Genomic DNA, 23,926 nt, shown 5'->3' on the forward strand with positions numbered 1-23,926 from the left:
GTTGAGATTGGCTGGACAGTCAGCATCTTTTTCCTGGAGTGACAAAGTACAAAGCTATTATCAGAGTACATACATGACATCACATACAACCTGAGATTCTGTATCCCACAGGCCAGGCAGAATTTCTACTCATCGGCAACTGTAAACTGAACTCAAGAAAAAATATGTATATGTAAACAAAGAATAATGTAAACAAACTGCAATACAGAAAAAAAAATTCAGTAATAAATGTAAAAGTCTTTAAGTGATTCTGTTATTTAGGAGTTTGATGGTTGAGGGGTAGCAACTGTTTCCGAACCTGGAGGAATGAGTCCTGTGGCACCGATACACCTTTACCGATGACAGCACAAAGAATAGAGCATGGCCTGAGTGTTGTGGATCCTTCATGATTGCTGTTGCTCTCCGATGGCAGTGTTCCATGTTGGTTTTCTCAATGGTGGGGAGAGTTTTGTCTGGGCTGTGTCCCTATCTTTTGCAGAGCTTTACGCTCAGAGGTATCGGTGCCCCCATACCAGGCCATGATGCTGCAGTCAGCACACTACACATCTGTAGAAGTTTGCCAAGGTTGCCGATAACATACTAAACCTCCGCAAACTCCTGAGGAAGTACAGGTGCTTTCTTCATGATGACATTGGTATGATGGTCCTAGGAAAGGTCCTCCAAGATAATGACTCAGAGCAATTTAATCTTGCTCACCCTCTCCACTTCTGATCCTCCAATGTTCACTGGGTCATACACCTCTGATTTCCCTCTCCTGAAGTCTACAATCAGCTCCTTGGTTTTGGTGACCTTGAGTGAGAGGTTGCTATTAGTTCACCATTCAGGCAAGTTTTCAATCTCTCTCCTGCATGTTGACTCATTGGCTTTTTAATACACCCACTATGGTGGCATCATCAGCAAGTTTGCGAACGGTGGTGTTATCGTTCCGAGCCACACATAAATGTAAAAAAATGAGTTGAGCAGGGACCTAGGTACTGATGGAGATTGTGGAGGAGATGTTCTTGCCAATCCACACAGATTGTGGTCTGGAGTTGAGGAAATCTGGGATTCAATTACACAGTGGGGTGTTGAGGCCCAGATCTTGGCGGTTGTTGGTTTGTGTTTTGATGGGATGATGGTGTTAAATGCCAAACTGTAGTCAATAAAGTGAATCCTAAAGTATGTACTTTTGTTATCTAGGTGAACCAGAGCTTTGTATAGAGTCAGTGAGATGGCATCTGCTGTACATCTGTTGCTTGGTCAGCAAAATGGAATGGATCTATGTCACTGCTGAGGCAGGAGCTGATATGCTTCAACACCAGCCTCTCAACACCTCATCACTGTGGATATGAGTGCCACTGGTCAGTAATCATTTAGGGAGACAACAGCAAATATCAGAGGATATCTGTTCATGGTGAGTGGAGGAAAGTTTAGGGGAGATGTCAGAGGTAAGTTTTTTTTTCCCATCAGAGAGTGGTGGGTGCCTGGAATGCATTGTCCAGGCGGGTGCTGGAGGCTGGTACAATAGACATTCAAAAGACTCTTAGGTAGATACAAAAATGAAAGAAAAAAAAGAGTTATGGGTGTGAGGCCAGGAAAAATTAGACTGTTGTGGAGTAGGTCACCACAACATTGTGGCTGAAGGGTCTGTACTGTGTGGTCATGTTCTATATTATGAACTGCAACTCCCATCGCATCATCCACTGAAGTATGACATCCATCCACGATGGGCTCCATTATAGCAGTCCATCCTGTTTTCAGGCAGGCATCTTTCAGTGAACTTCAAAGCTATTGACACTGCCATTGAACCAGCAAAGGAGTAAAAGCAGACCCATTGTTCACTGACGACTTATCTTCCACATATTCTCTGAGCTTTAAATTTGCCCTACACGTAAGACTACAAAGTTAGGCACAATGGTTAACAAATTGGATCACAGTTTCCAATTACAACGTACCTGCACAGACTTCTCAATTTCTGGGTCTCCCGCTCCCTCTCTCTGCTCTGAAAGCAACAAAAGACCATCAATCCCGAAGGCTCAGCAGAAAGAAGCATCACATGGTCAAAATTACCAATGAGCTGTCAGAGAGATGCTTCGCTCAGTTAGAACTCTGGGCAATGTGTGGCATGGCAGTATTTAAGAAAGTGCTCGTGCTCCTTGGCATATTATCAATCAATCCCACTCTGTTTAACCTGGGCAGATGCACCAGGGATTGATTACAAAGAATATCCCCTCTACCTTTCCCCATCAAACTCCCTGATGTGGATATATAAAAAGCAGAATCAAGAAACATCTGTTCTGCTCTTGAGTAAGATTGCCATCTCTAACCACTCCATCTTCTTGCCCAAGGTCCAGGCCTCCCAGGTCCCTCAGTATTCACAATGAATGAGCAGCCACAGACTCCAAGGCAAAGCCCCAAAGGTTCACCACCCTGCTGAAGAATTACTCCCTCATCTCAGTGTTAAGTGGCCAACTATCAGGGGGCATCACTGCGTGAGACGGGAACTGCTACACCTAAGACCACAAGGAACCGCAGAGCTGTGAACATGGCTCAGACCATCACACCTACTCATCCTTCCCTCCCCATCCAGACCTCCTGCTGCCTTGGAAAAGTAGCTGACATATTAAAAGCTTCATTTTACCCTGGCCACACTCTCTTTACCCTCCCTTCCATCAGCAAAAAGATTCGTGAGTATAGGATCATGCACCACCAGATTTAAGGACAGCTTCTTTCCTGTTATAGATCTCTTGGATGAACCATGATTTGCAAAACTATGCTGCCTTTAACGTGTACAACTGATCTCTCTCTGTAACTCTGCCCTTCTGTACTGTGTCTTACTTGTTTGATTATGTACGTGATGACTAGTTTGTGTTACAAACACTAATACTGCATCTTGATACAAGTGACAATAAACCTGAATGTGAACCGAACAGGGCCCAGCGAGATTCAGGGTAACTCTTCCTCTGCTCTGTGCTAGTCCTTCACAAGACTGTATTGGACTGCAGGACATTTTACTCCTGTTTGTATTAATATTGTGATAACATCAGCACTCACTGCAACCAACTTCCCCTCAATCCTCACCCCAAGTTTTCTACATTGGGAGGAGTCACGTGATGGAGTAGTGGCCAGTCGGGGAACTCCAGCCCTCTCCGGAAAAGTTTAAAAAAAACACACAAAACACAAAGGCACAAACATAAAAATTAAAATAAAGTGAAAGTAAAGGTGGGAAGAAGATGGCAGCAAAGAAAGAAAAGTCGAAAGCAATGGGAAGAAGAGAAGAAGAAAGGAAAACAAAGGTCAAAAGATTTTTTTCTATCCAGACATAGGTTTTGAACTCCTGGGGAAGAGAAGTGAGTTTAATACAGCAGGGGCGATCCTATGGAAGAAAGGATATAGATTTGTGCTGGGGTACCCAGCGGTGCTTAGAATAGTTGTTCCGGGGCAGCAAAGCAGACTGTTCTCGGATCCGGAGGTAGCACGAAAATTTGCAGAACAACTACAAAACAGACGAGAGATGAAGACATGTAACGAGAGTAAAAATGACCACGAACTATATGTATGTGTGTATATGGGTATATATATATATATATATATATATATGTGTGTGTGTGTATGTATATATGTGTGTACATGAGTGTATCCGTATTTAAAGGAAAATATATAGAGTACAGATAAGAATTAATAAGGGAAAGAAAGGGAAGAGAGGAAGTAAGGAGGGAATTAAGAGAGTGACCTTTGTTATATATGAAAATTAAAATCTTTTCTGGGGGGGCTGGGTGGGGAGGAGTTACGGTCACTGCGAAATCAGTTGACGTTTGCGAGTGAATTCGCAAATCCAAATGGAGAGGGGAGATGTGGTTGCCCGACAAGGGATAAAGGGCAACTCAGGAAGGGGAGGGGATAGTGGGGTTAAAGAAATTTTAGATAGGAGAATAAGGGAAATGTTTGATGTTTTAGAAATGTTGTCTTATAAAGTGTTCAAAACAAGAAAGCAGAAATAGATAAGAAGGAAAGATGATGATGAGGAAACAGAAAGGAAAGATAAACAAAGTATGAAATGGCTACGTTGAACTATATGACTTTAAATATTAACGGAATACATAACCAAATCAAAAGGAAGAAACTGCTAAATTTACTGAAAAAAGAAAAAATTGATATAGCATTCGTGCAAGAAACACATTTAACTGAAATGGAGCACAAGAAATTAAAGAGAGATTGGGTAGGACATGTAACAGCAGCGTCATATAATTCAAAAGCTAGAGGAGTAGCTATATTAATCAGTAAAAATGTACCAATTAAAATAGAAGAGGAAATAATAGATCCAGCAGGGAGATATGTAATGATAAAATGTCAGATATATTCGGAGTTTTGGAATTTACTCAATGTATATTCACCTAACGAAGAAGATCAAAAATTTATGCAAGATATTTTTTTGAAGATAGCAGACACGCAAGGGAACATACTAATAGGAGGGGATTTCAACCTTAATTTGGATTCAAACATGGATAAAACTGTGAAAAAAATTAACAGAAAGAACAAAGTAACCAAATTTATAATTAAATCGATGCAAGAAATGCAACTTTTGGATATATGGAGGAAACAACACCCAAAGGAAAAGGAATATTCATATTATTCGGGTAGACATAAAACATACTCAAGAATAGATCTATTCCTGTTATCAGCTCGTATGCAAGACAGAGTAAGAAAAACAGAATATAAAGCTAGAATATTATCAGACCACTCACCCCTGATATTGACAATAGAGTTAGAGGACATCCCTCCAAGAATGTATAGATGGAGATTAAACTCCATGCTACTGAAAAGGCAGGATTTTAGAGAATTAATTGAAAGACAAATTAAAATGTACTTTGAAATAAATACGGAATCAGTGAAAGATAAGTTTTTACTATGGGACGCAATGAAAGCATTCATCAGAGGGCAAATAATAAGTTATGTAACCAAGATGAAGAAGGACTACAATCAGGAAACAGAGCAGTTGGAAAGGGAAATAGTAAATATAGAAAAAGAATTAGCAATGAAGGAAGACACAACTAAAAGAAGAGAATTGGCAGATAAAAAAATAAAATATGAAACACTACAAACATATAAGGTGGAGAAGAACATAATGAAGACAAAACAGAAATATTATGAACTAGGAGAAAAAACGCACAAAATTCTAGCATGGCAGTTTAAGACAGAACAAACTAAGAGAATAGTATTGGCATCAAGGAAAAAAGACAAACAAATCACATATAATCCAACGGAGATTAATGAAAACTTCAGAGAATTCTACGAACAATTATACCAAACTGAAAACGAAGAGAAAGAAGACAAAATAGACAAATTTTTAACTAAAATTGAACTACCAAAATTACAAATAGAGGAACAAAACAAATTAACAGAACCATTTGAAATGGTAGAAATACAAGAGATAATAAAAAAACCACCAAATAATAAAACACCAGGAGAGGATGGATTCCCAATAGAATTCTATAAAACATTTAAAAACTTATTAATTCCTCCCCTCCTGGAAGTAATCAACCAGATTGATAAAACACAAAGCTTACCAGATTCATGCAAAACAGCAATAATTACAGTAATACCAAAGACAGGGAATGATCCACTCGCACCAGCGTCATATAGACCAATATCTTTACTTAACACAGATTATAAGATAATAGCTAAACTATTAGCAAACAGATTAGCTGACTATGTACCAAAAATAGTAAAACTAGATCAAACAAGATTTATTAAGAAAAGACGAACAACGGACAATATCTGTAAGTTCATTAACTTAATCCATGCAGTTCAAGGAAACAAGACGCCAATAGTGGCGTTGCCTTAGTCCCAGAGAAAGCCTTTGACAGAGTAGAATGGAATTATTTATTCAAAGTACTACAGAGGTTCAACCTACCTGAGAAATACATTAATTGGATTAAAGCATTATATAAGGGACCATTGGCGAAGGTGACAGTAAATGGTTATATATCAAGCCAATTTAAATTAAGCAGATCAACTAGGCAGGGATGTCCACTATCTCCCTCACTGTTCGAATTAGCTATAGAACCACTGGCAGAACTGATAAGAACAGAAAATAAAATAAGAGGGATAAAAATAAAAGAGAAGGAATATAAAATCAGTTTATTTGCAGATGACGTTATAGTATACTTAACAGAACCATAAATATCAATAAAAGAATTACATAAGAAATTGAAGGAATATGGAGAAGTGTCGGGATACAAGATTAACGCAAATAAAAGTGAAGCAATGCCAATGAATAATGCGGATTTCTCAAAATTTAAGAAGGAATCACCATTCAGATGGCAAATGCAAGCAATACGATACCTAGGTATACAAATAAATAAAAACCTTGGCCATCTATATACACTCAGTTATTATCCACTAATGAAAAAATTACAGGACGACTTAGAGCATTGGAAAGACTTACCACTAACACTAATAGGAAGGATAAACTGTATTAAAATGAACATTTTCCCAAGGATACAATACCTATTTCAGGCATTGCCAATACACTTGACGGAGAAATTCTTCAAGGAGTTAAAGAAAATAATAAGGAAATTTTTATGGAAAGGGGGGAAACCGAGGATAGCACTAGATAAATTAACAGAATGGTATAAACAAGGAGGCTTACAGCTGCCAAACTTTAAAAATTATTATAGAGCCGCACAATTAAGATACCTATCAGATTTTTATAAAACAAGGGAAAAACCAGATTGGACTAGATTAGAACTAGATAAAATAAGTGAGAAGATACCTGAACATATATTATATAAATGGGATGAAAAATTGGTACAACGTAGGAATTCTCCAGTATTACATCATCTGCTCAATATTTGGAAGAAGATTCATGTAGGAAGGAATAAAATAAATTACCAATTACCAAAACTAATACTGATGCAAAATCAACGAATCCCTTTTACAATAGATAACCTGTCCTTTAGAGAATGGGAGAAAAAAGGGATCAAAAGAATAGAAAATTGCTTCTCAGGAAATAAATTACTATCCTTTGAACAAATGAAGGATAAATATAATATAACTCAAGATACAGTGTTGGCATTCTACCAACTGAAATCCTACTTGAAGGACAAATTGGGAAGCAGTCTGAGGTTACCAGAGGGAAGTAATTTTGAATATGTGATTACAGACACAATGATAATCAAAAAATTTATAACAAATATGTATATTAAACTGCAAGAAAAGGAGAATGAGGAAACAAATGGTAAAACTAGACAAAAATGGGAACAAGATTTAAACATAAAGATAAAGAAGGAAACATGGGAGAAGTTATGCTCTGGAACCATGAGAAATACAATAAACACGAGGTTACGTATGATACAATATAACTGGATACACAGGCTATACATTACACCTCAAAAGTTAAATAAATGGGACCTAACAGTATCTGACAGATGTTTTCGTTGTAAAAAGGAAATGGGAACAACAATTCATGCAATCTGGACGTGTGAGAAAGTGAAAAAATTTTGGGAAGATCTAAACCAGATATTAAATAAAATCACAGAAAGCAATATACCAAAAAACCCAGAGATCTTCCTCCTAAGTAACATAAAAAACAAAGAATTTAGACTTGATTTGGATGGTGCACAAAAAAGATTTGTTAGGATAGCCCTAGCTGTAGCAAAAAAATGTATTATGTCAGCCTGGAAATTGGAAGATGACTTGAGAATACAACAATGGTATATAGAAATGAATAAATGTATTCCATTAGAAAAAATAACATATAATTTAAGAAATAATATTACAATATTTGAACAAATATGGGAGCCATACATGAAACACAATAGAGAAAACCTACTGGGGACATCTACCACCTAAAATGACAGAAGGAGAAGGAAATGAAAAGAATTGACTCAGTGGAATTTCTTGTTTATTTTTATTGAGTGACAACATTGTTTGACGGGTTTAATGTATCTTAGATTCTGTACTTTAAATGAATGGGAGGGGAGGTAGGGAGGGTGGGATGGGAAGGGGGGGGGAGAAAACGAGACTGTATATATTTGAAAAGAAAAATGTATGTATCTTGATCAATGTGGTTTATAGTGTGAAAAATTTAAAAAAATTTAAAAAAAAGTTTTCTACATTAATACTTACCTTCTTTGTGTGTAAGAATACCAAGCAGAGTCTTTGCTTCCAGAGTGCATTCCTGGAATTCCATCACTGTGACATCACTGCTCATGTCAAAGGGCTTGGCCTGTTCCAGAGCAGTCAGAGCAGATCTGATTGGCTCATACATCTCTACCATCTCTTCATTCGTGCCAAGTTTCAGAATAGCGGATGCCAGCTTGTCCCCGGCACCCATCCTTTTCACGGTCTGAACTATTTGAGTCAGGTTGTTAACCAACCTGCTCTGCTCCACATTGTGCACTGCCTCCACTTCCTTCAACAACCTGTCTCCTTCATCAATGATTTCCTGCATGACAGCAGAAGCCTGTTGTTTGATTGAAGCCTCGATTTCGCTCCTCATCAAATTCATTCTTTCCTTCAGGGACATCAGTTCTGAGCAGCTGTCAGTGAATTGACTGTAATTTTCCCGTACTGTTTCCATCATTTGGTTCAATATTTCCCCCTCTAGCACAGCCTGCTGCTTAACATCATGGTAACTGTGACCTTGCGGAATGTGATGGAGCAACAGACAGTTGCAACAAATGCTGGTTGAACACGTCTTGCAGAAAAAACTGAAAATAAATCGAGGACAGACAAATCAATGTGGTCCCATGGAGATGCAACAACAGCAGCAAACCTTTCCTCTACCACAACCCTCAACCTCATCTCATCCAAATCAAGAGAACACAATCAAGTCCTCATCAAGGGGTCAGCAGTGGAAAAGTTTTAAGAACTACAAATTCTTGGGTGTCAACATCTCTGAAGTTCTATCCTGGGGCCTCCATGTTCAAAGAATCACAAAGGCAGCTCGCCAGCGGCTATTCTTCATTAGGAATTTGAGAAGAGTCACTGAAGACTCTTGCAAATTTCTACAAGTGTACCATGGCAAGCATTCTGTATGGTATGGAGGTGCCAAATCACAGGGCAGGTAAAAGCTATAGAGAGTTGTGAATGGCCAGTGCTATCATGGACATCAGTCTTCACTCCACTGAGGACATCTACAAGAGGCGATGTCTTAAAATGGATGGGAGGGGTGGGTGGGGGGGTGGCTTGGGAGGAGGGGGGGGGGAGAAAAAGTCACTGTATATGTGTGAAAAAGAAAAAGTGTGTATCATGGCTAATGTGATTTATGGTGTGAAAAATAAAAAATTTTTAAAAAAAAGAGGCGATGTCTTAAGAAAGCAACTTCTCTCATTAAGGACCCTCACCACCCAGGCCATGCCCTCTTCACACTGCTTCCATCAGAAAGGAGGTACAGGAGACTTAAGACAAACACCCAGCAGTACAAAGATAGCTCTTCCCCTCTGTATCATATTTCTGAATGGACAATGAACCACAGATACAACATCACTTTCTCTTATTTTTGCACTAATTTTTAAAAAAATGTAACATCCCAATATTTGTACCTGTAATGCTGAAGCAAAACAATGAATTTTGTGACGTGCTCATGACAATAAATTCTAAAAAGTCTCTCACCCCCTTCTTCCCTGGTCATTGAGCCATATAACACAGAAAAGGCCCTTTGGACTAATTTATCTATGCTGACCAAGTTGGTATTCTGGGCTGGTCCTCACTTCCCATCCCACCAGCCTTCACAACCAATCATCATTCCCTCCACCTTCAATGAGATTCCATCTCCACTCACATCTTCCCCTTGCCTCCACATCCAGTGTTATGGAGGGAAGACTTCTTTCACCAATGCCTGGTCCCACTCTTTCCTTTCCCCTTCCTCCCAGCAACTGTGGGCGATGACATGGTTGTCCTTTAATCTCTTCCTGCCATCCAGGGACCCAAACAGTCCTTCTGGGTGAAGCAGTGATTCACTTGCATTTCTCTCATTTAAGCGAGTCTCTTTCTTTCTTTATCCCTCTGCCTCCTTTGCTCCAGTTCCCCACCCCCTTCCCTCTCCGACCAGGGCCCATCTCCGACCCTCTCCCCATCATTTCTCAGCTATTTTCTCTTCTACCCTCCCACCTGTACCCACCAGTTCCTGTGCTCCTCCCCTGTCCCTTTCTCCCTTCTCTCCTCTCCTCACCTTTTAATTCAGTCACCTACCTTATTTTGCTTCTACCTGACAAAGGGCTTAGGCCCAAAACCTTTTACTTCCGATGGATGCTTCATGATCTGCTGAGTTTCTCATGCAACTTTATGTATTGCACTGTAATCCACATGGGCAAAACCAAACGCAGATTGGATGATGGCGCTGCGCCTGAACAGGAGACCCTGTCATTTTAATTCTCCATCCAATCCTGCTCTTATTATCTGCCACTGGCTTCCCGGATTCAACATTGAGTTCTGCAGCCTCAGGCATCTCTCTTTCTCCGTCTGCACTGAAACTCGCCATTTCTTCTGTCAGCTATCTGCTCATGCCATTTGGCCCAGTGTTTCTGTCTCTGCAGCCTGACCTTGTGGCACCAGTGGGCTGTTCCTCCAGAGGGTTGACACAGGTTTGTTATGTTGATGGCCTTCTTCTTTAGTGCATATCAGTGTTAGACAAGACAGAGGGGAAACAGGCTCTTCGGCTCATCAGGTCCGAGCTGACCGTCAGCTACCCTTTTTAACCAACCCCAATGTCATTTTCCCTACATTCCTATCAAATGCCGCTCTCAGAGGCAATTTACGGCAGCCGATTAACCTTCCGGCTAACACGCATTTGGGACACAAGAGGAAACCAGAGCAGTCACCAGGAAAATGTCCGAATGCCATGTAGATGGCACCGGAGGTCAGAATCGAACCAGGATCACTGGAGCGGTGAGGCACAGCACTTTCACCTACACCACTGTGTCACCCAATGTCTATTAGTCTTTCCACATCTCCCTCATTGAGTATGGGATATCCTACAGATCATATACTTCCAAAGTACTGGGAAACAATTAACATCTGGATAATAGACTGTATAAAGTCAAGCCATTATTCTAATAAATTTAATGCAGATTTAATGAAAATAGGATAATCATAATTTCATTTGCAACTTAATATTTTAATAAGACTTGGATGAAGAACCCAAAATACTCCAATAAACAAAACTGCTACACCACAAATATCCATTGACACTCTGTAAGTCTTTACTAATTCTCTCAGTCCATTTACTACAGACCTATTCCCACAACTCTTTATCTATTTAGTTGACCAGTTTTATTCCTATCCCTTAGTTTTTCTGGTGGACAGGAAGCACGTGTTTACAACAGCAGTCTCAGCTTGAGTTTGTGCAATAAGCCTTCAGCCCAAGGATCAATCCTCCCTCCAAATTATGCGGTCACATCCTGAATCCAAGCAAGTTCTGGTGTCCTGACTTGTGAAAGGATGTACAGTGAAATCCCTACCGGAATTCAAGCAACCGGCAAAAAATCAAGGAAAATAAATTTTAAAAATTAAAATGAATAATAAAATAGTGGGTAAAAAATACGCAAGTTTAAAACGGTAAAAGTAAATGTTCCCTGAAGTAATAAACTTTTTGTGAATATGGGAACAAATATTCAGCCAGTGGAGGGCCTTGGTCGTGCTTTGCTTGTAGCAGCTGTTTGAATAAAGTTGTGTTTGAATTAAATGGTGTCACCCAGGATGAAGAGGTGGATGATGCCGCTCACCATTGGGGTGAGTCTCTTAAAACTTCTCTTATTCCTGCTTAGTAAGAGTCGCCCTGGTCAGAGGCTTTAACTGTACACTTGAGGGAACATGGTTAATTATCTATTGTGGCAGTCCACATAAATGCAGTGGCGAACGGCCCCGCTTGTCGTGCGTCGTCAGCTGGGCAGCCGTGGCAAAAATGGCATCACAGGTCCGTCTCTTCCAGTGCAGACCGGAAGATTGGATACGTGCTTATGTCAGCATGACATGAGTTCCGGTATGCGAGGGGTGGGCTCCGGACAGCCTTAAAGGCTGTAGTGTGAACTTCAAAGAAAATCTCTTGTGCTTAACGAGCTCACAGACTGCTGTCTCAGTTCTTTTCACTGCGCTCACGCACAACCCAATACATTGGTGACCCCAACAAATCTCCAAGTTCTGAAGACTCGACACAATGGACCCCACAGTTGTCGGTGCTGTTGCATTAAAGCTGTCCACATTCTGGATGAACAGGCCCTGCACTTGGTTCGGCCAAGCAGAAGCCCAGTTCCAGATCAAACAGATAACCTCAGATTTGACAAAATACTTCCATGTCATCAGCTCGCTCGACCAGGAAGCCGTCTCACGAGTCGATGACTCATCCAGGCGCCACCAGAGGAAGGTAAATACGTGGCTCCAAAGAACCTCCTCATTAGCACTTAAGGGCTATCACAACGCGAAAGGGCTGCCAGGCTCCTTCACCTGGATGGTTTAGGGGACAAGATGCCGTCTGCTCTCATGGACGAGATGCTCACTTTGGCAGAGGGACACAAACCCTGGCTCATGTTCGAGCAGGTGTTTCTCGAGCAAATGCTTGAAAACATTAAGCTGCTACTAAATGGACTTCAGTGACCCACGAAAGGTCACAGCATGGGCAGTCTTCCTTTACCACTCAAAACGTGAGCCCACAGGCACAGTCAACCACATTACAAGGCCACTGACCAAGCCAACACCCAAGGTCAGTCCAACACATGAGCAAAAACATCCCTGCCCATGAACTGAAAAGCCTGACCCAAAATGGTGCTTCTACCATCAACAGTGGGGCACAGGAGCATGCTGTGCTCATTTCAGGGAAACGACAGGGTCAGTCACCATAAGTGGCCATGGAGGCTGGCCAGCCGTACAGCCTACTCCACGTCTGGGACAGGATCTCAGGCTGCAGATTCCTCATGGACACGGGTGCAGAAATCAGCGTCATTCCCCCTACGTCATTTGAGACATGCATGAGACCTCATGGCCCCACCCTACATGCAGCTAACAATACCGCCATTAAAACTTTTGGCAAGAGGCACATCCCTGTACATTTTGGCGAGATCACTTTCAATTCACACTGGCATCCATGGACAAACATCTTCTTGGCACAGATTTCCTGCAGGCACACTGGCTATTGGTAGACCTCCAGGGCAAACGACTCGTCCACTCGGATCTTCCAGACAGTACCCCTCTGCACGTCCAACAAGCCAGCCATTGCCATGCTGAAGCATGGCATACAGCACCACAAAGCAACCACAGGCCCGCCAGTGCATTCTTGAGCACCATGTCTGGCCCCTGACAAGCTCAATCTCGCTAAGGAAGAGTTTAAGCGCATGGAAGAACTCAGTATTGTCTGCCGGTCCGACAGTCTATCGGCCTCTCCCCTCCACTTGGTGTCCAAGTTCAATGGCAGCTGGAGACCCTGTGGAGACTACAGATGCCTCAACAATGCAATGATGCCAGACCATTATCCAATCTCTCACATCCAAGACTTCATAGCAAGCCTCAACGGCACATGCTTCTTCTTAAGGTCGACCCAATCCAGGGATACCACTAGATCCCCGTTCAGCTGGATAATCTCCAAAAAACCTTTATCATCACCCTTTTGGCCTTTTTGAGTTTCTTTGCATGTCATTTGGCCTGAAAAACACAGCCCAGATCTTCCAAAGCCTCATGGACGTGGTCAGCAGAGACTTGCCTTTCCTCTTCATCAACCTGGACAATATCCTGGTAGCGAGCAAGAACATCAAAATATCTTCGCTAGCTTTCTGACTGACTGGCTGATTTTGGCATCACCGTCAACCTGGTGAAGTGCCAGCTCAGCCTCAAGGAAATCAACTTCTTGGGCCACAGAATCACCAAGAGTGGCGCCACTCCTTTATCCAACAAGGTGAAGGCCATCTGATAGTTCGGCAGACCAATGACTGAAAGGACTGCAAAACTTTGTGGGCATGGTGAACATTTACACCAGGTTCATCCCCTCAGCTGCCAGTATCATGCGTCCACTCTTCGCATTAACATCAAATTCCAAGAGTGACCTCGAGTGGACTGATGAGGTGCAGGCTGCTTTCCAGAAAACCAAAGAGGCCCTGGCTGCCCCAACGATGCTTGTCCACCGACACATGGACATGCCCACAGCCCTCGGTGTTGACGCATTCTGGAACAGTTCGTGGACAACACCTGGAGGCACCTCACCTTTTTCAGCTGTCACCTGAACTTATGTACACTGTGGTCAACAGAGAGCTGCTACCCCTCTACCTGGTCGTCCACCATTTCCGCTACTTGTTGGAGGGGCAGCCTTTCACAGTCTACACAGACCATAAGCCGTTGAAGTTTGCATTCTACAAATCCTCCGACTCGTGGTCCATCCAGCATCAGTGGCACTTATCTTACATCTCAGAATTCACTACCTCCACCCACCTTCTCTCGGGCAAAGAGAACGTGGTCGCCAATGCACTCTCCAGGCTGGATGTTCATGCCCTGTCACATGGCATCAGCTACCACGACCTGGCTCAAGCCTAACAGGATGATCTCAAGACCTACAGTTTCATGATGGCAATCATGAGTCTGCAGTTCTGAGACCTCCCACTGGATATCAATGGCGTGACTTTACTTTGTGACATCTCCCCTGGCCAACCCCGACCAATTGTCCCCACCCAATGGCAATGAATGGTTTTTGATATGTTACACGGCCTTTCCCATCCCTCCAATTGAATGACAGTACAGATGATATCCTCCCACTTCATCTGACACAGGCTGCAGAAGCAAGTTAGCGAATGGGCAAAAACCTACACACACTGACAAACGGTGAAGGTTCAGTGGCACACCAAACCCTGCCTCCAAAACTTTGACGCACGAATCGCACGTTCCAGCATGTCCACCTCAAGAAAGTAGGCCCCTTGCCAGTCTCCCGAGGTCGTTCGGGAGATTCACCCGATGGTCAGATGCCACCACCGACTCTTGTGCCAGAGCTTTCCTCTCCACCTACGTCTCGCGCTTTGTAATTCCAGCACACATAACTACCGACCAGGAGGGCCAAATTCACTTCCGCCCATTGGAATGAACTCTTCCAAACTCATGGGCACCCATCTACACCGCACCACTGCCTACCACACCCAGTCCAAAGAACTAGTTGAGCATCTTCATCGCCGCCTTGTCGGCACTGATAGCAAGACTGGAGAGGCCAAGCTGGGTAGATGAACTGTCATGGGTCCTCCTCGATATCCGCACAGTGCTGAAGGATGACCTCAAGACCTCCTCAGCAGAGTTGGTCTATGACCAATTCTTCCCTTCACCACCAGGGCAAGGTTCCGGCACCGCCATCGTACTGGAAAGACTGCGAAACAAAATGGGATCATTCGCACCACCACCACCACCACCACCATCGTGACACTGCCACCTGCGACTATGTGTTTGTTCACAGGGGCGGACACTGGCCACCCCTCCACCATCCCTATTTAGGACCCTACAAGGTGCTTCAGAGAAATGCATCTACTTTCACTCTTGACATCAGGCCAGATAGGAACTTTTCACCCTGGACCACCTCAAACCAGTACATGTAGAGGTTGGCTACCAAAGCAGCAGACCTCACCTACAATGCACAGTGAGACCACCGGCCATGGGTTCTTGGTGGGGTCGGGTGGGGGTGGGGTTGTGTGGCGGCACACATTATTGCAGCGGCGAACTGGCCCCAGTTGTCACGCGCGATCAGCCCTGGCAAAGATGGCATCGCAGGTCCATCTCATCCAGTACAGACTGGAAGTACGTGTATGTGCTTACGTCAGTGCATGCGAGTTCCAGTACACGAGGGCAGGTTCTGGATGGCCTTAAAGGCTGCAGTGCGAACTTCAAAGAAAATCAGTTGTGCTTAACGAGCTCACAGCCTGCTTGTCTCAGTTCTTTCACTGAGCTTGCACACAACCCACACTATAATGTTATTATTTGGCTTTTGGGCAGCTTCATGGAGATTCAGCGATGGTGTGATGGTTAAATATTTTCAAAGAATGTGACTGAAAATAAAGTAAGATACTTTAAGATTTATATGTTCGTGCAAGAAGTTTGTTCAGTGTAAGTACAGTATAGTATGTTTGTCTTTTGTCTTTTAAAAGGTTTATTCTTAATGTCAGTGTATTAATTAGGCATTGTAAGAATAAGTCTCAAGCAACTGGAAAATATACTTATCCAGCATCTATCAATCCCCATCGGTGACCGATACCAGGGCTTTTACTGTACTGGTTTTGGAGGCAGTGTAAAGGAAGTTCACCGATTGATTCTGATAATGAGGGTGAAAGTTTATAAGGAGAGATTAAGTAGTTTGGGACAATATTCATTGCAAAGAAAGATGGGGGGTGATCTTAAAAATATGATATAGATACGATAGAAGCAGGGAGGTCATTTCTACTGGCAGGAGAAACTAGGACAAGGGGACGTAGTCTCAATCGTGGGGGAAGGGATTTAAGACAGAGTTGAGGAGAAACTGCTTCTTCAGGAGAGATGCAAATCTGTGGAATTGTCTTCCCAAGGAACCAGTGAAGGCTGGGTCATTAATGAATTTTTGAAGAATAAGAGGATTAAGGGTTATGAGGAATGGGCAGGTAGGTGAAACTGAGTTCATAGCCAGATTATTGAATGGTGGAGCAGGCTCGACATGCTAGATGGCCTCCCTCTGCTCCAGTTTCTTACATTCTTGAACACCAAGGGAATATAGTTTGGCTCTAGTAAAAACACAGAAATTCTGGAGGAACTCTGCAGGTCTCACAGCATCTATAGGAGGTAAAGGTTTATAACTGACATTTCGGGCCTGAGCCCGACTTCAAATGTTGGTTATATATCTTTAACTCCTATGGACGTTGCGAGACCTGTTGAGTTCAATCAGCATTTTTGTGTTTTACTATAAACACAGCGTTTGCTCACTTTCCTGTTTCACTCAATATAGTTTGGATCACCTGTTGGAACTGTGCATGAGAAGGTAATTCTTACCTGATCTGTTGATCTGTGTGCATTGGACAAACAATCTGCTTCTCATTCCATACCAGAGTGAGAAATTCCTCATAGGAGAGCACCTTCAGATTATCCAGCAACTTCACCAGGTGCCCTAACTTCTCAGTCAACAGCTGGTGGCTGTGGTAGCACCTCAGGCACAAGAACTGATCACACTGGAAGCAGAGGGAGGTGGCGGGCTCATCTATGCCACATGCCTGGCAAAGGTCACAGCAGATGCCCAACCCTGCACCAATCCTCTGCCACAGCTGGTGTTTGCTCAACAGATTGGCCAGGAATGCGTTGTCTTGTATCTTGGTGACGTCCCTGTCTGCGGGGGCACTGCAGATGGGACAAGTGGCCAAGTTTTTCCCTGCCCACACATTCTCCAGGCACTCCAGGCAGATACTGTGAAGACATGGAAGCAGCTTGGGTCTCCTCAGCAGGTTAGAGCACACTCCACATATCAAACCTCCAGTTGACAGAGTGGCTTCTGATCCAGAGTCCATCTCCTTAATACAGAAGAAGAAAAAATTATTTTAATTTTTGAGAAACAGCACAACCTTCTAACTAACAAGCTCTGTCCCCCAAATCCACCTTTGTGACCAATACCAATGAATTCACTAACCCTGTACATCTTTGTAAAAAGGGAGGAACCAGAAGAAAATGCAGGCAAACATACAAACAGACAGCGCTAGATACAAACCCGTTGCACTGATCTTTTGATAATGAGGGCAAACATTATTTTGAAAACCAAGGTATTAGATTAAAGTAAGGCAGATATCTTTGTGAAGAATGAAATCAAGGGGCAGCTTTCTGCTCAGCTTGACTTTCCCTGACACAGCAGATTACCTGCATTATGTTTTACCACTCAATCCACTCAAGGTGTATATGGGAGGATGTAATTTACCTGGGCAAAATAACCCTCAGGATAAGGTGTCAGCCACATTATTGAGAAGATGATGAGAGTTTGTTATTGTATACATAAGTACAATGTACAGGTGCATTGAAATTCTTGCTTGCTACGGCATACAGTTTGCGGGCCTAAGTTTGAAGTTCCTGGAAGTGTAAACTTGAGGAACAACACATCATATTCCTCTTGGACAGCCTTAAACCCAATGGCATGAAATTGATGTTTAGGTAACCCAACCCACACCCCTTCCCTGCTCATTTCATCCCCGCTTTACCTACTCCTTAATTTTCCTTAGTTTTTTCCTTTTTTTTAATCTCCAACCTTTCTTACCCCCTCTCTATGCCTTCTGTCCTATAACTTATCATCTCCAGATCCCACCCCGACATTCTTTCTCTTAGACATGATTATCACCCACTTTTCTCTTGATTAAAGTTCCCGACCCGAAACAGTGACTGACCATTTCTACCCACAGATGCTGTCTTTTTTTGGAATATTTTATTGATGTTTTTAAATCAAAACATGCAATCAACAAATGCAAAGAAAAAATTGAATCGAGTAGAAATAATAATCTGATACATGATGACTATAATCCCGCACCCTCCCATTAAAATTAATAAAGAAAGAAAATCTCAAAGAAATGCAGTAAAAAGAAGGAAAGAAAGAAAGAGAAATAGAGAAATTGTTGGGGATCCATCGTCTACCCCAAAAGTTTGACATCTTCATGATTTACCGTTGGTGAGATGGGACACAATTAAAAATATGTACCTACATTTTGTAGATATGGCTGCCATATTTAAAAAAAACATACCATACTTATTTCTTAAGTTCTGGGTAATTTTCTCAAGGGGGACACAACTAGGCATTTCCACATTCCAAGATGTGAATCAGACTTCCAAATTACTGCTATACATTTTTCTGTCACTGCCAATGCGATCTTGAAGTTTGATGTTGGGACAACCTCATTTTAGGTCTCACACTGGCAATATTCCCCAGTAAGAATAGTTCTAGGTTCTGTGGAAATTGAATTCCTGCAATTTGCTCGTAGAGTTTCCTCAGATCTACTCAAAAGGATCTTACCTTAGAACATACCCAAGTTGAATGTAAAAAAGTTCCTATCTCCTCACCTCACCTAAAGCAGTGATCCAAAATGACTAATATCAATTTATTTTATTTTTGAGATATAACTGGTGCAAGAATTATATTGCACCAATCTGTATCTTACATTTATTATACTTATCATATGATCTCGAGATAAATCAGACCAGCTTTAAATCACCAATACTTACATTTAAGTCTGATTCTCATTTCTGTCTAAACTTACGTACCCCCTGTTTAGGGGTTCCCGTTTGAAGTAAGAGATACGTTGCTGAAGTAAATTTATTTATTTTTGCATTTTGAATCAGAATCTCCACATCACTTCACTTTGATAGAGTCACTGTTGGGCCCAGTTTACCCCTTAAGTATGCTCTTACCTGAAAATAACAGAATATTGTATTGTTAGCAAAACCAGACTTATTTTTAAATTGTTCATATGACGCAAGTTACGCCTGCTCATAACAACCCTCAATGAACACGATCCTTTTTTGGGACCAGGTATCTAAAATCTTATTACCCATTGTTAAGGTACAAGCCTATTCTGAATCAGGAGTGTTTTTGGAGATAGTTCCCCCTGAGTCCCAATCTGGTCATTTATTTTGCTCCAAATATTAATTATATTTTTGAATAAGGGGGCTGCTTTCTCACCAGATATTAATTTTGAATCCCATTTTTCATAAAATCCTCTGCTATTTTCTCTCTCACTTTATACAATTCTATTTTCACCCATGAAGATTTATCTCCTCCCTTGAATAGGAAGGTAAGAAATTTATCTGGGCTGCCCAAAAATTTCCAAAGGAATTTTTTTCTGACATGTTCATTTAGTTCCTGAAAAAAAATCTGAGGCAAAAGCATGGGCAGTGTCTGAAAGAGATAATTGTACTCTTGGAAATGTGTTCATTTTTAAACAATTGACTCTACCAACTAGCATTATTGGCAGAGCAATCCACCTATTCAAATTCTCTGCAACCTTTTTAAGCAAGGGAAGATCATTTAATTTGTAAAAATTCTGTAAATTATTATGTTTTAATCCCTTAATATTTTATCCTATTCAGCGGCAATTTAAATTGAGTATTTATTTGATATTGACTATAATCTCCACCCATAAGCAGCATAATTTTGCTCTTATCCCAATTTATTTTACAACCTGAGACTTACCTCATACTCTTCCAGTTTTGATTACAATTTCTGTAATGAAGTTACTGGTTCTGTCAAATATATCAATACATCATCTGCAAATAAATTAATCTTATATTCTTGCTGGTGAACCCTGAATCTCTTAATGTCTGGATCTTGCTGAACTGCTTCGCCAAGGTAAAGAGAGCCAGAGATAGTGAACATCCTTTGCCATCTGAGTGAAAGGGGCATTGAGTCCTTCCTGTTCTTCTAAATTTAAATTTGGAAGTTCCAATTGTGAGAGGAACTCTTCAATTTTATTAAAATATTCTGGAGATTCTGATTGATATAATTTAAAATAAAATTATCTAAAACCCTCATTAATTTCTTGCAGTTTGTAAGAAGTCCTATTTGTATCTGTTTTGACCGCATTGGTTGTGCTTGAGACCTGTTCTGTTTTCAACTGCCAAGAAAGGACTTTATGGGCTCTTTCCCCTAGCTCATAATATCTTTGTTTAGTTCTTAATATTGCTTTTTCTGTCTTATATGTTTGTAATATATTGTACTTGAGCTTTTTATTAATAAGTACATTTTTCTTCAGAACCCCTTTGCTGAAGCTCCTTTTCTAATTCTTCCATCTCCCTTGTCTATTTTTTCTTAATCTTTGAAGTTCAATTTATTATTTGTCCTTTTAAATATGCTTTTAGAGCATCCCATTTAATAAATTTATAAGTGGTTGAATTACAGTTAGTATTAGAGAACATTTCAATGTGCCTCCTTATAAAGTCACAAAAGTCCGATCTTCTCCACAGAAATAAATCAAAGCGCCATCTGTAACCCACCTTTTGCTTATCCGGCATTGAAATTGTCAATACCAGAGGTGAATGATCTGATAAGAGTCTCACTTTATATTCAGCCTCCATGATCCCACCCTGTAGTTGAATTGATGACAAAAACAAATCTATCCTAGAGTAGAATAGAATAGAATAGAAAGAATAGTTCCTCTCCCTTGGATGAGATCTTCTCCAGGCATCCATTAACTTCAGTTCTCTCATTAATACCAAGGAAGCTTTCTCAACCTTTGACTTAACAACTACCCTTGTTGATTTATCTAGAACTGGATGCAGACAAAAATTAAAATCCCCTCCTACTAAGATGTTTTCATGCGCATCTGCAAATTTGAAAAAAAGTTTCATTAATAAATTTCTTATCATCAGTGGTTGGAGCATACAAATTCATCAGGGTTCAGAATATATCTGGGAGTGTACTATTACGAACCTACCTACATCCTGTATTCTAACTGGAAGATTTTTCCATATCAAAATTGCTACTCTCTTGCTCTTGAGATAAAAGAAAAAGCTATGATCTGACCAACCCAATCTCTCTTTAATTTTTGATGATCTTTTTCAATTCAGTAAGTTTCTTGAAGGAAGGCCAGGTCAGCCCCCATTCTTTTAATGTGTCAATATCCTCTTTCTCTCCACCAGCCTCTTCAAATCATTAAAATTAAAACTTATAAATTTCACTATATTGCTCATCCCTACAGAGGATCATCAAATCAAATCCTTTACCCCTTCCCGGTCTTTTGACCCATGCCCTCCCCCTCATAGATTGATTAATCCTTATCCTCTGGAGCAAAACACATGGTCTCCAAAAATCCCAATGGAAAAAAGAGAAGGGTAGTAAAATAGAAATAAAGGAAATAGAAATAAAGAATTCCCCCTGAATAGCGCTGATAATAGATTTTACAACACCACTCCCCTCCATTTTACTGGTTGTGGCAAAGGCCACACATACACATGATGTGACAGAAGTCAGGTCCCCACCATCCCTAGTCCCCCAGAGTGTTCCCAAAGTAATAATATTTCATTCTTTATATGCAAGAGGAATATGTAAAAAAAGAAAACTTTTCTTAAAAAGTATACACCATTTCAATCTTTAGATTCTGGTAATTGATTCACGAAGTCTGTTGCATGTTGAAGATCCAAAAAAAATCTCTTTTCACCACCCAGCATTATAATCTTCAGAGTTGCAGAGCACAAAGTTATACCCTTTCTGCCAAATGGATCTTTTTACTGGGTTGGATTCCCATCTGCATTTCAGCAATGCTGCACTTATATCTGGATAGAATAATACTTTGCCTCCCTCGGCTTCTAATGGTCCTCCTCTTGCCTTTGCTCCCTTTGCCCCTGCGCTAAGTATTTTTTTCTCTGTCTTGATACCTTAAACATTTAATCAATACAAAACATGGCTTTTGGTCCGATGTAGTATGGGGCATAAGGGTGCCCTTTCAATCTTAATATGTGTTCCAACGTTATCCTCGCCCAAAACCTTAGGCAACCATTCCTGGAAGAAGAGTATAGGCTCCGCTCCTTCAATTCCTTCTTTAAAACCAACAATTTTGATATAATTCCTTCTGATAAAGTTTTCTAATATGTTCATTTTTTCCCCCATATGTTATTTATTTCTGCAGACCATCCATCCATTTCATTCTTCATTTTATCTATTCCATTAATTTCATCCTCTATTTTCTCCTCCGCGCTCGAGCTTATCCTCATCAAAGTCCGTTTGTTCCAGCAGTGAAGACGCACCACTGCTCCCTCCAGCGGGTAAATCTTTTTCACAGGGGCTGGGCCCAGGCTTCCTCCTTCGAGCAGGTCTCTGCTTCCGACTGCCATCTCCGACTCGTTGGACCTCAGAGGTCATTACTGCAGGTTTTTTTTTCTTTGGTGACATTCTGGTAAAGTTTAGATGTATGTTTTCTTCCAAGTTGAATTGTTAAATGTTATTTTTCTTTCTGTTTCTTATCGATTCTCCAGGTGAGGTGGGACTGTATTTCCTGACTCTACCACATTACATGATGTTCCCCCCTCACAAATGCTATCTGACCTGCTGAGTTCTTCCAGCAATTTTATGTTTGCCCAAGATTCCAGCATTTGCAACTTTTTAATTTTTCTACGCTGCAAAATAAAAATGCTGTTTTAATTGTGCACAGATCTTTGGTGGTCCCAGAGTAGTGTTCTGAAGAAGGTGGGGGCTTTAGGGATGGCACAGCAGGTAGAGGAACTGCCTCATAGTGCCAGAGACTCAGGTATAACTCTGAGCTTGGGTCCAGTTGGGGTGGATTTTGCATGTTCTCCCTGTAACTGCGTGGGTTTCCTCCAGGTGCTCTTTTTACTTCCCACAGCCCAAAGAAGGGCTGGTTTAATTGGTGACAGCAAATTGCCCCTGGGATGTGGGTGAGGGTTAGAATCTGGGTGGGGAGAATTAAAAATGGAGTTAATCCAGGGTTAGTATATTAAATGGGTGGATGATGACCAGTTCAGTCATGGGCTGAAGGGCCTGTCTCTGTGCTGCATCTCTTTGAGGGAGTGAATCTTTTGAACTCTCCAAACAAGAGGACTGTGGTAGCCCAGTCCCACTGTACATTGAAGTCAGAGATCAACAGACTTTGGATATCAAGGGATAAGAACACACCCTTGTTTTGCCTTACCTCTTGTTTTGTAGCACTATTCCCTTGTTCCTTGATGTTGAGAAATCAGTTAATCTCAGTTTTGAATGGGGAATGACACCTACCAAAGGGTTGCCACCATATCAGAAATATTCTCTTATCTCGATCCCAAATTTGACCGAGTCTGTCAGGAAGGAGAAGCATTCTCTCTGTATCCCACCTATCTAATCCTGTGACAATTTTGTAAATTTCCATGATACCCTTGTTTTCCACCCACTTTGTGAACGAGTGTTGGGGTTTGGGACCAGTTATAAGGATGTGAGGACAGTAAAATGTGTGCTTGATGAATGGAAAGGATTGAGTGATCTGAAGGGCCTCATCCCCTCCTTCTTTCA

The 23,926-nt window shown here is 41.4% G+C and overlaps 1 protein-coding gene across 1 annotated transcript in view; it reads right to left on the reverse strand.

Moving 5' to 3' along the window:
• The window catches only part of LOC138762398 (protein PML-like), a 66,841-nt gene that overhangs the window by 32,597 nt on the left and 10,318 nt on the right, over window positions 1-23,926 (reverse strand). Inside the window, exons 3-5 of the mRNA XM_069936161.1 lie at window positions 16,957-17,468; window positions 8,110-8,693; window positions 1,935-1,981 (exon numbers count right to left, since the gene is read on the reverse strand). Of these exons, the coding sequence (XP_069792262.1) occupies window positions 1,935-1,981; window positions 8,110-8,693; window positions 16,957-17,468 (1,143 nt within the window). The remainder of the gene's footprint in view (window positions 1-1,934; window positions 1,982-8,109; window positions 8,694-16,956; window positions 17,469-23,926) is intronic.

This window comes from Narcine bancroftii, chromosome 4 (assembly GCF_036971445.1).
Source record: "Narcine bancroftii isolate sNarBan1 chromosome 4, sNarBan1.hap1, whole genome shotgun sequence".
Taxonomy (NCBI): domain Eukaryota; kingdom Metazoa; phylum Chordata; class Chondrichthyes; order Torpediniformes; family Narcinidae; genus Narcine; species Narcine bancroftii.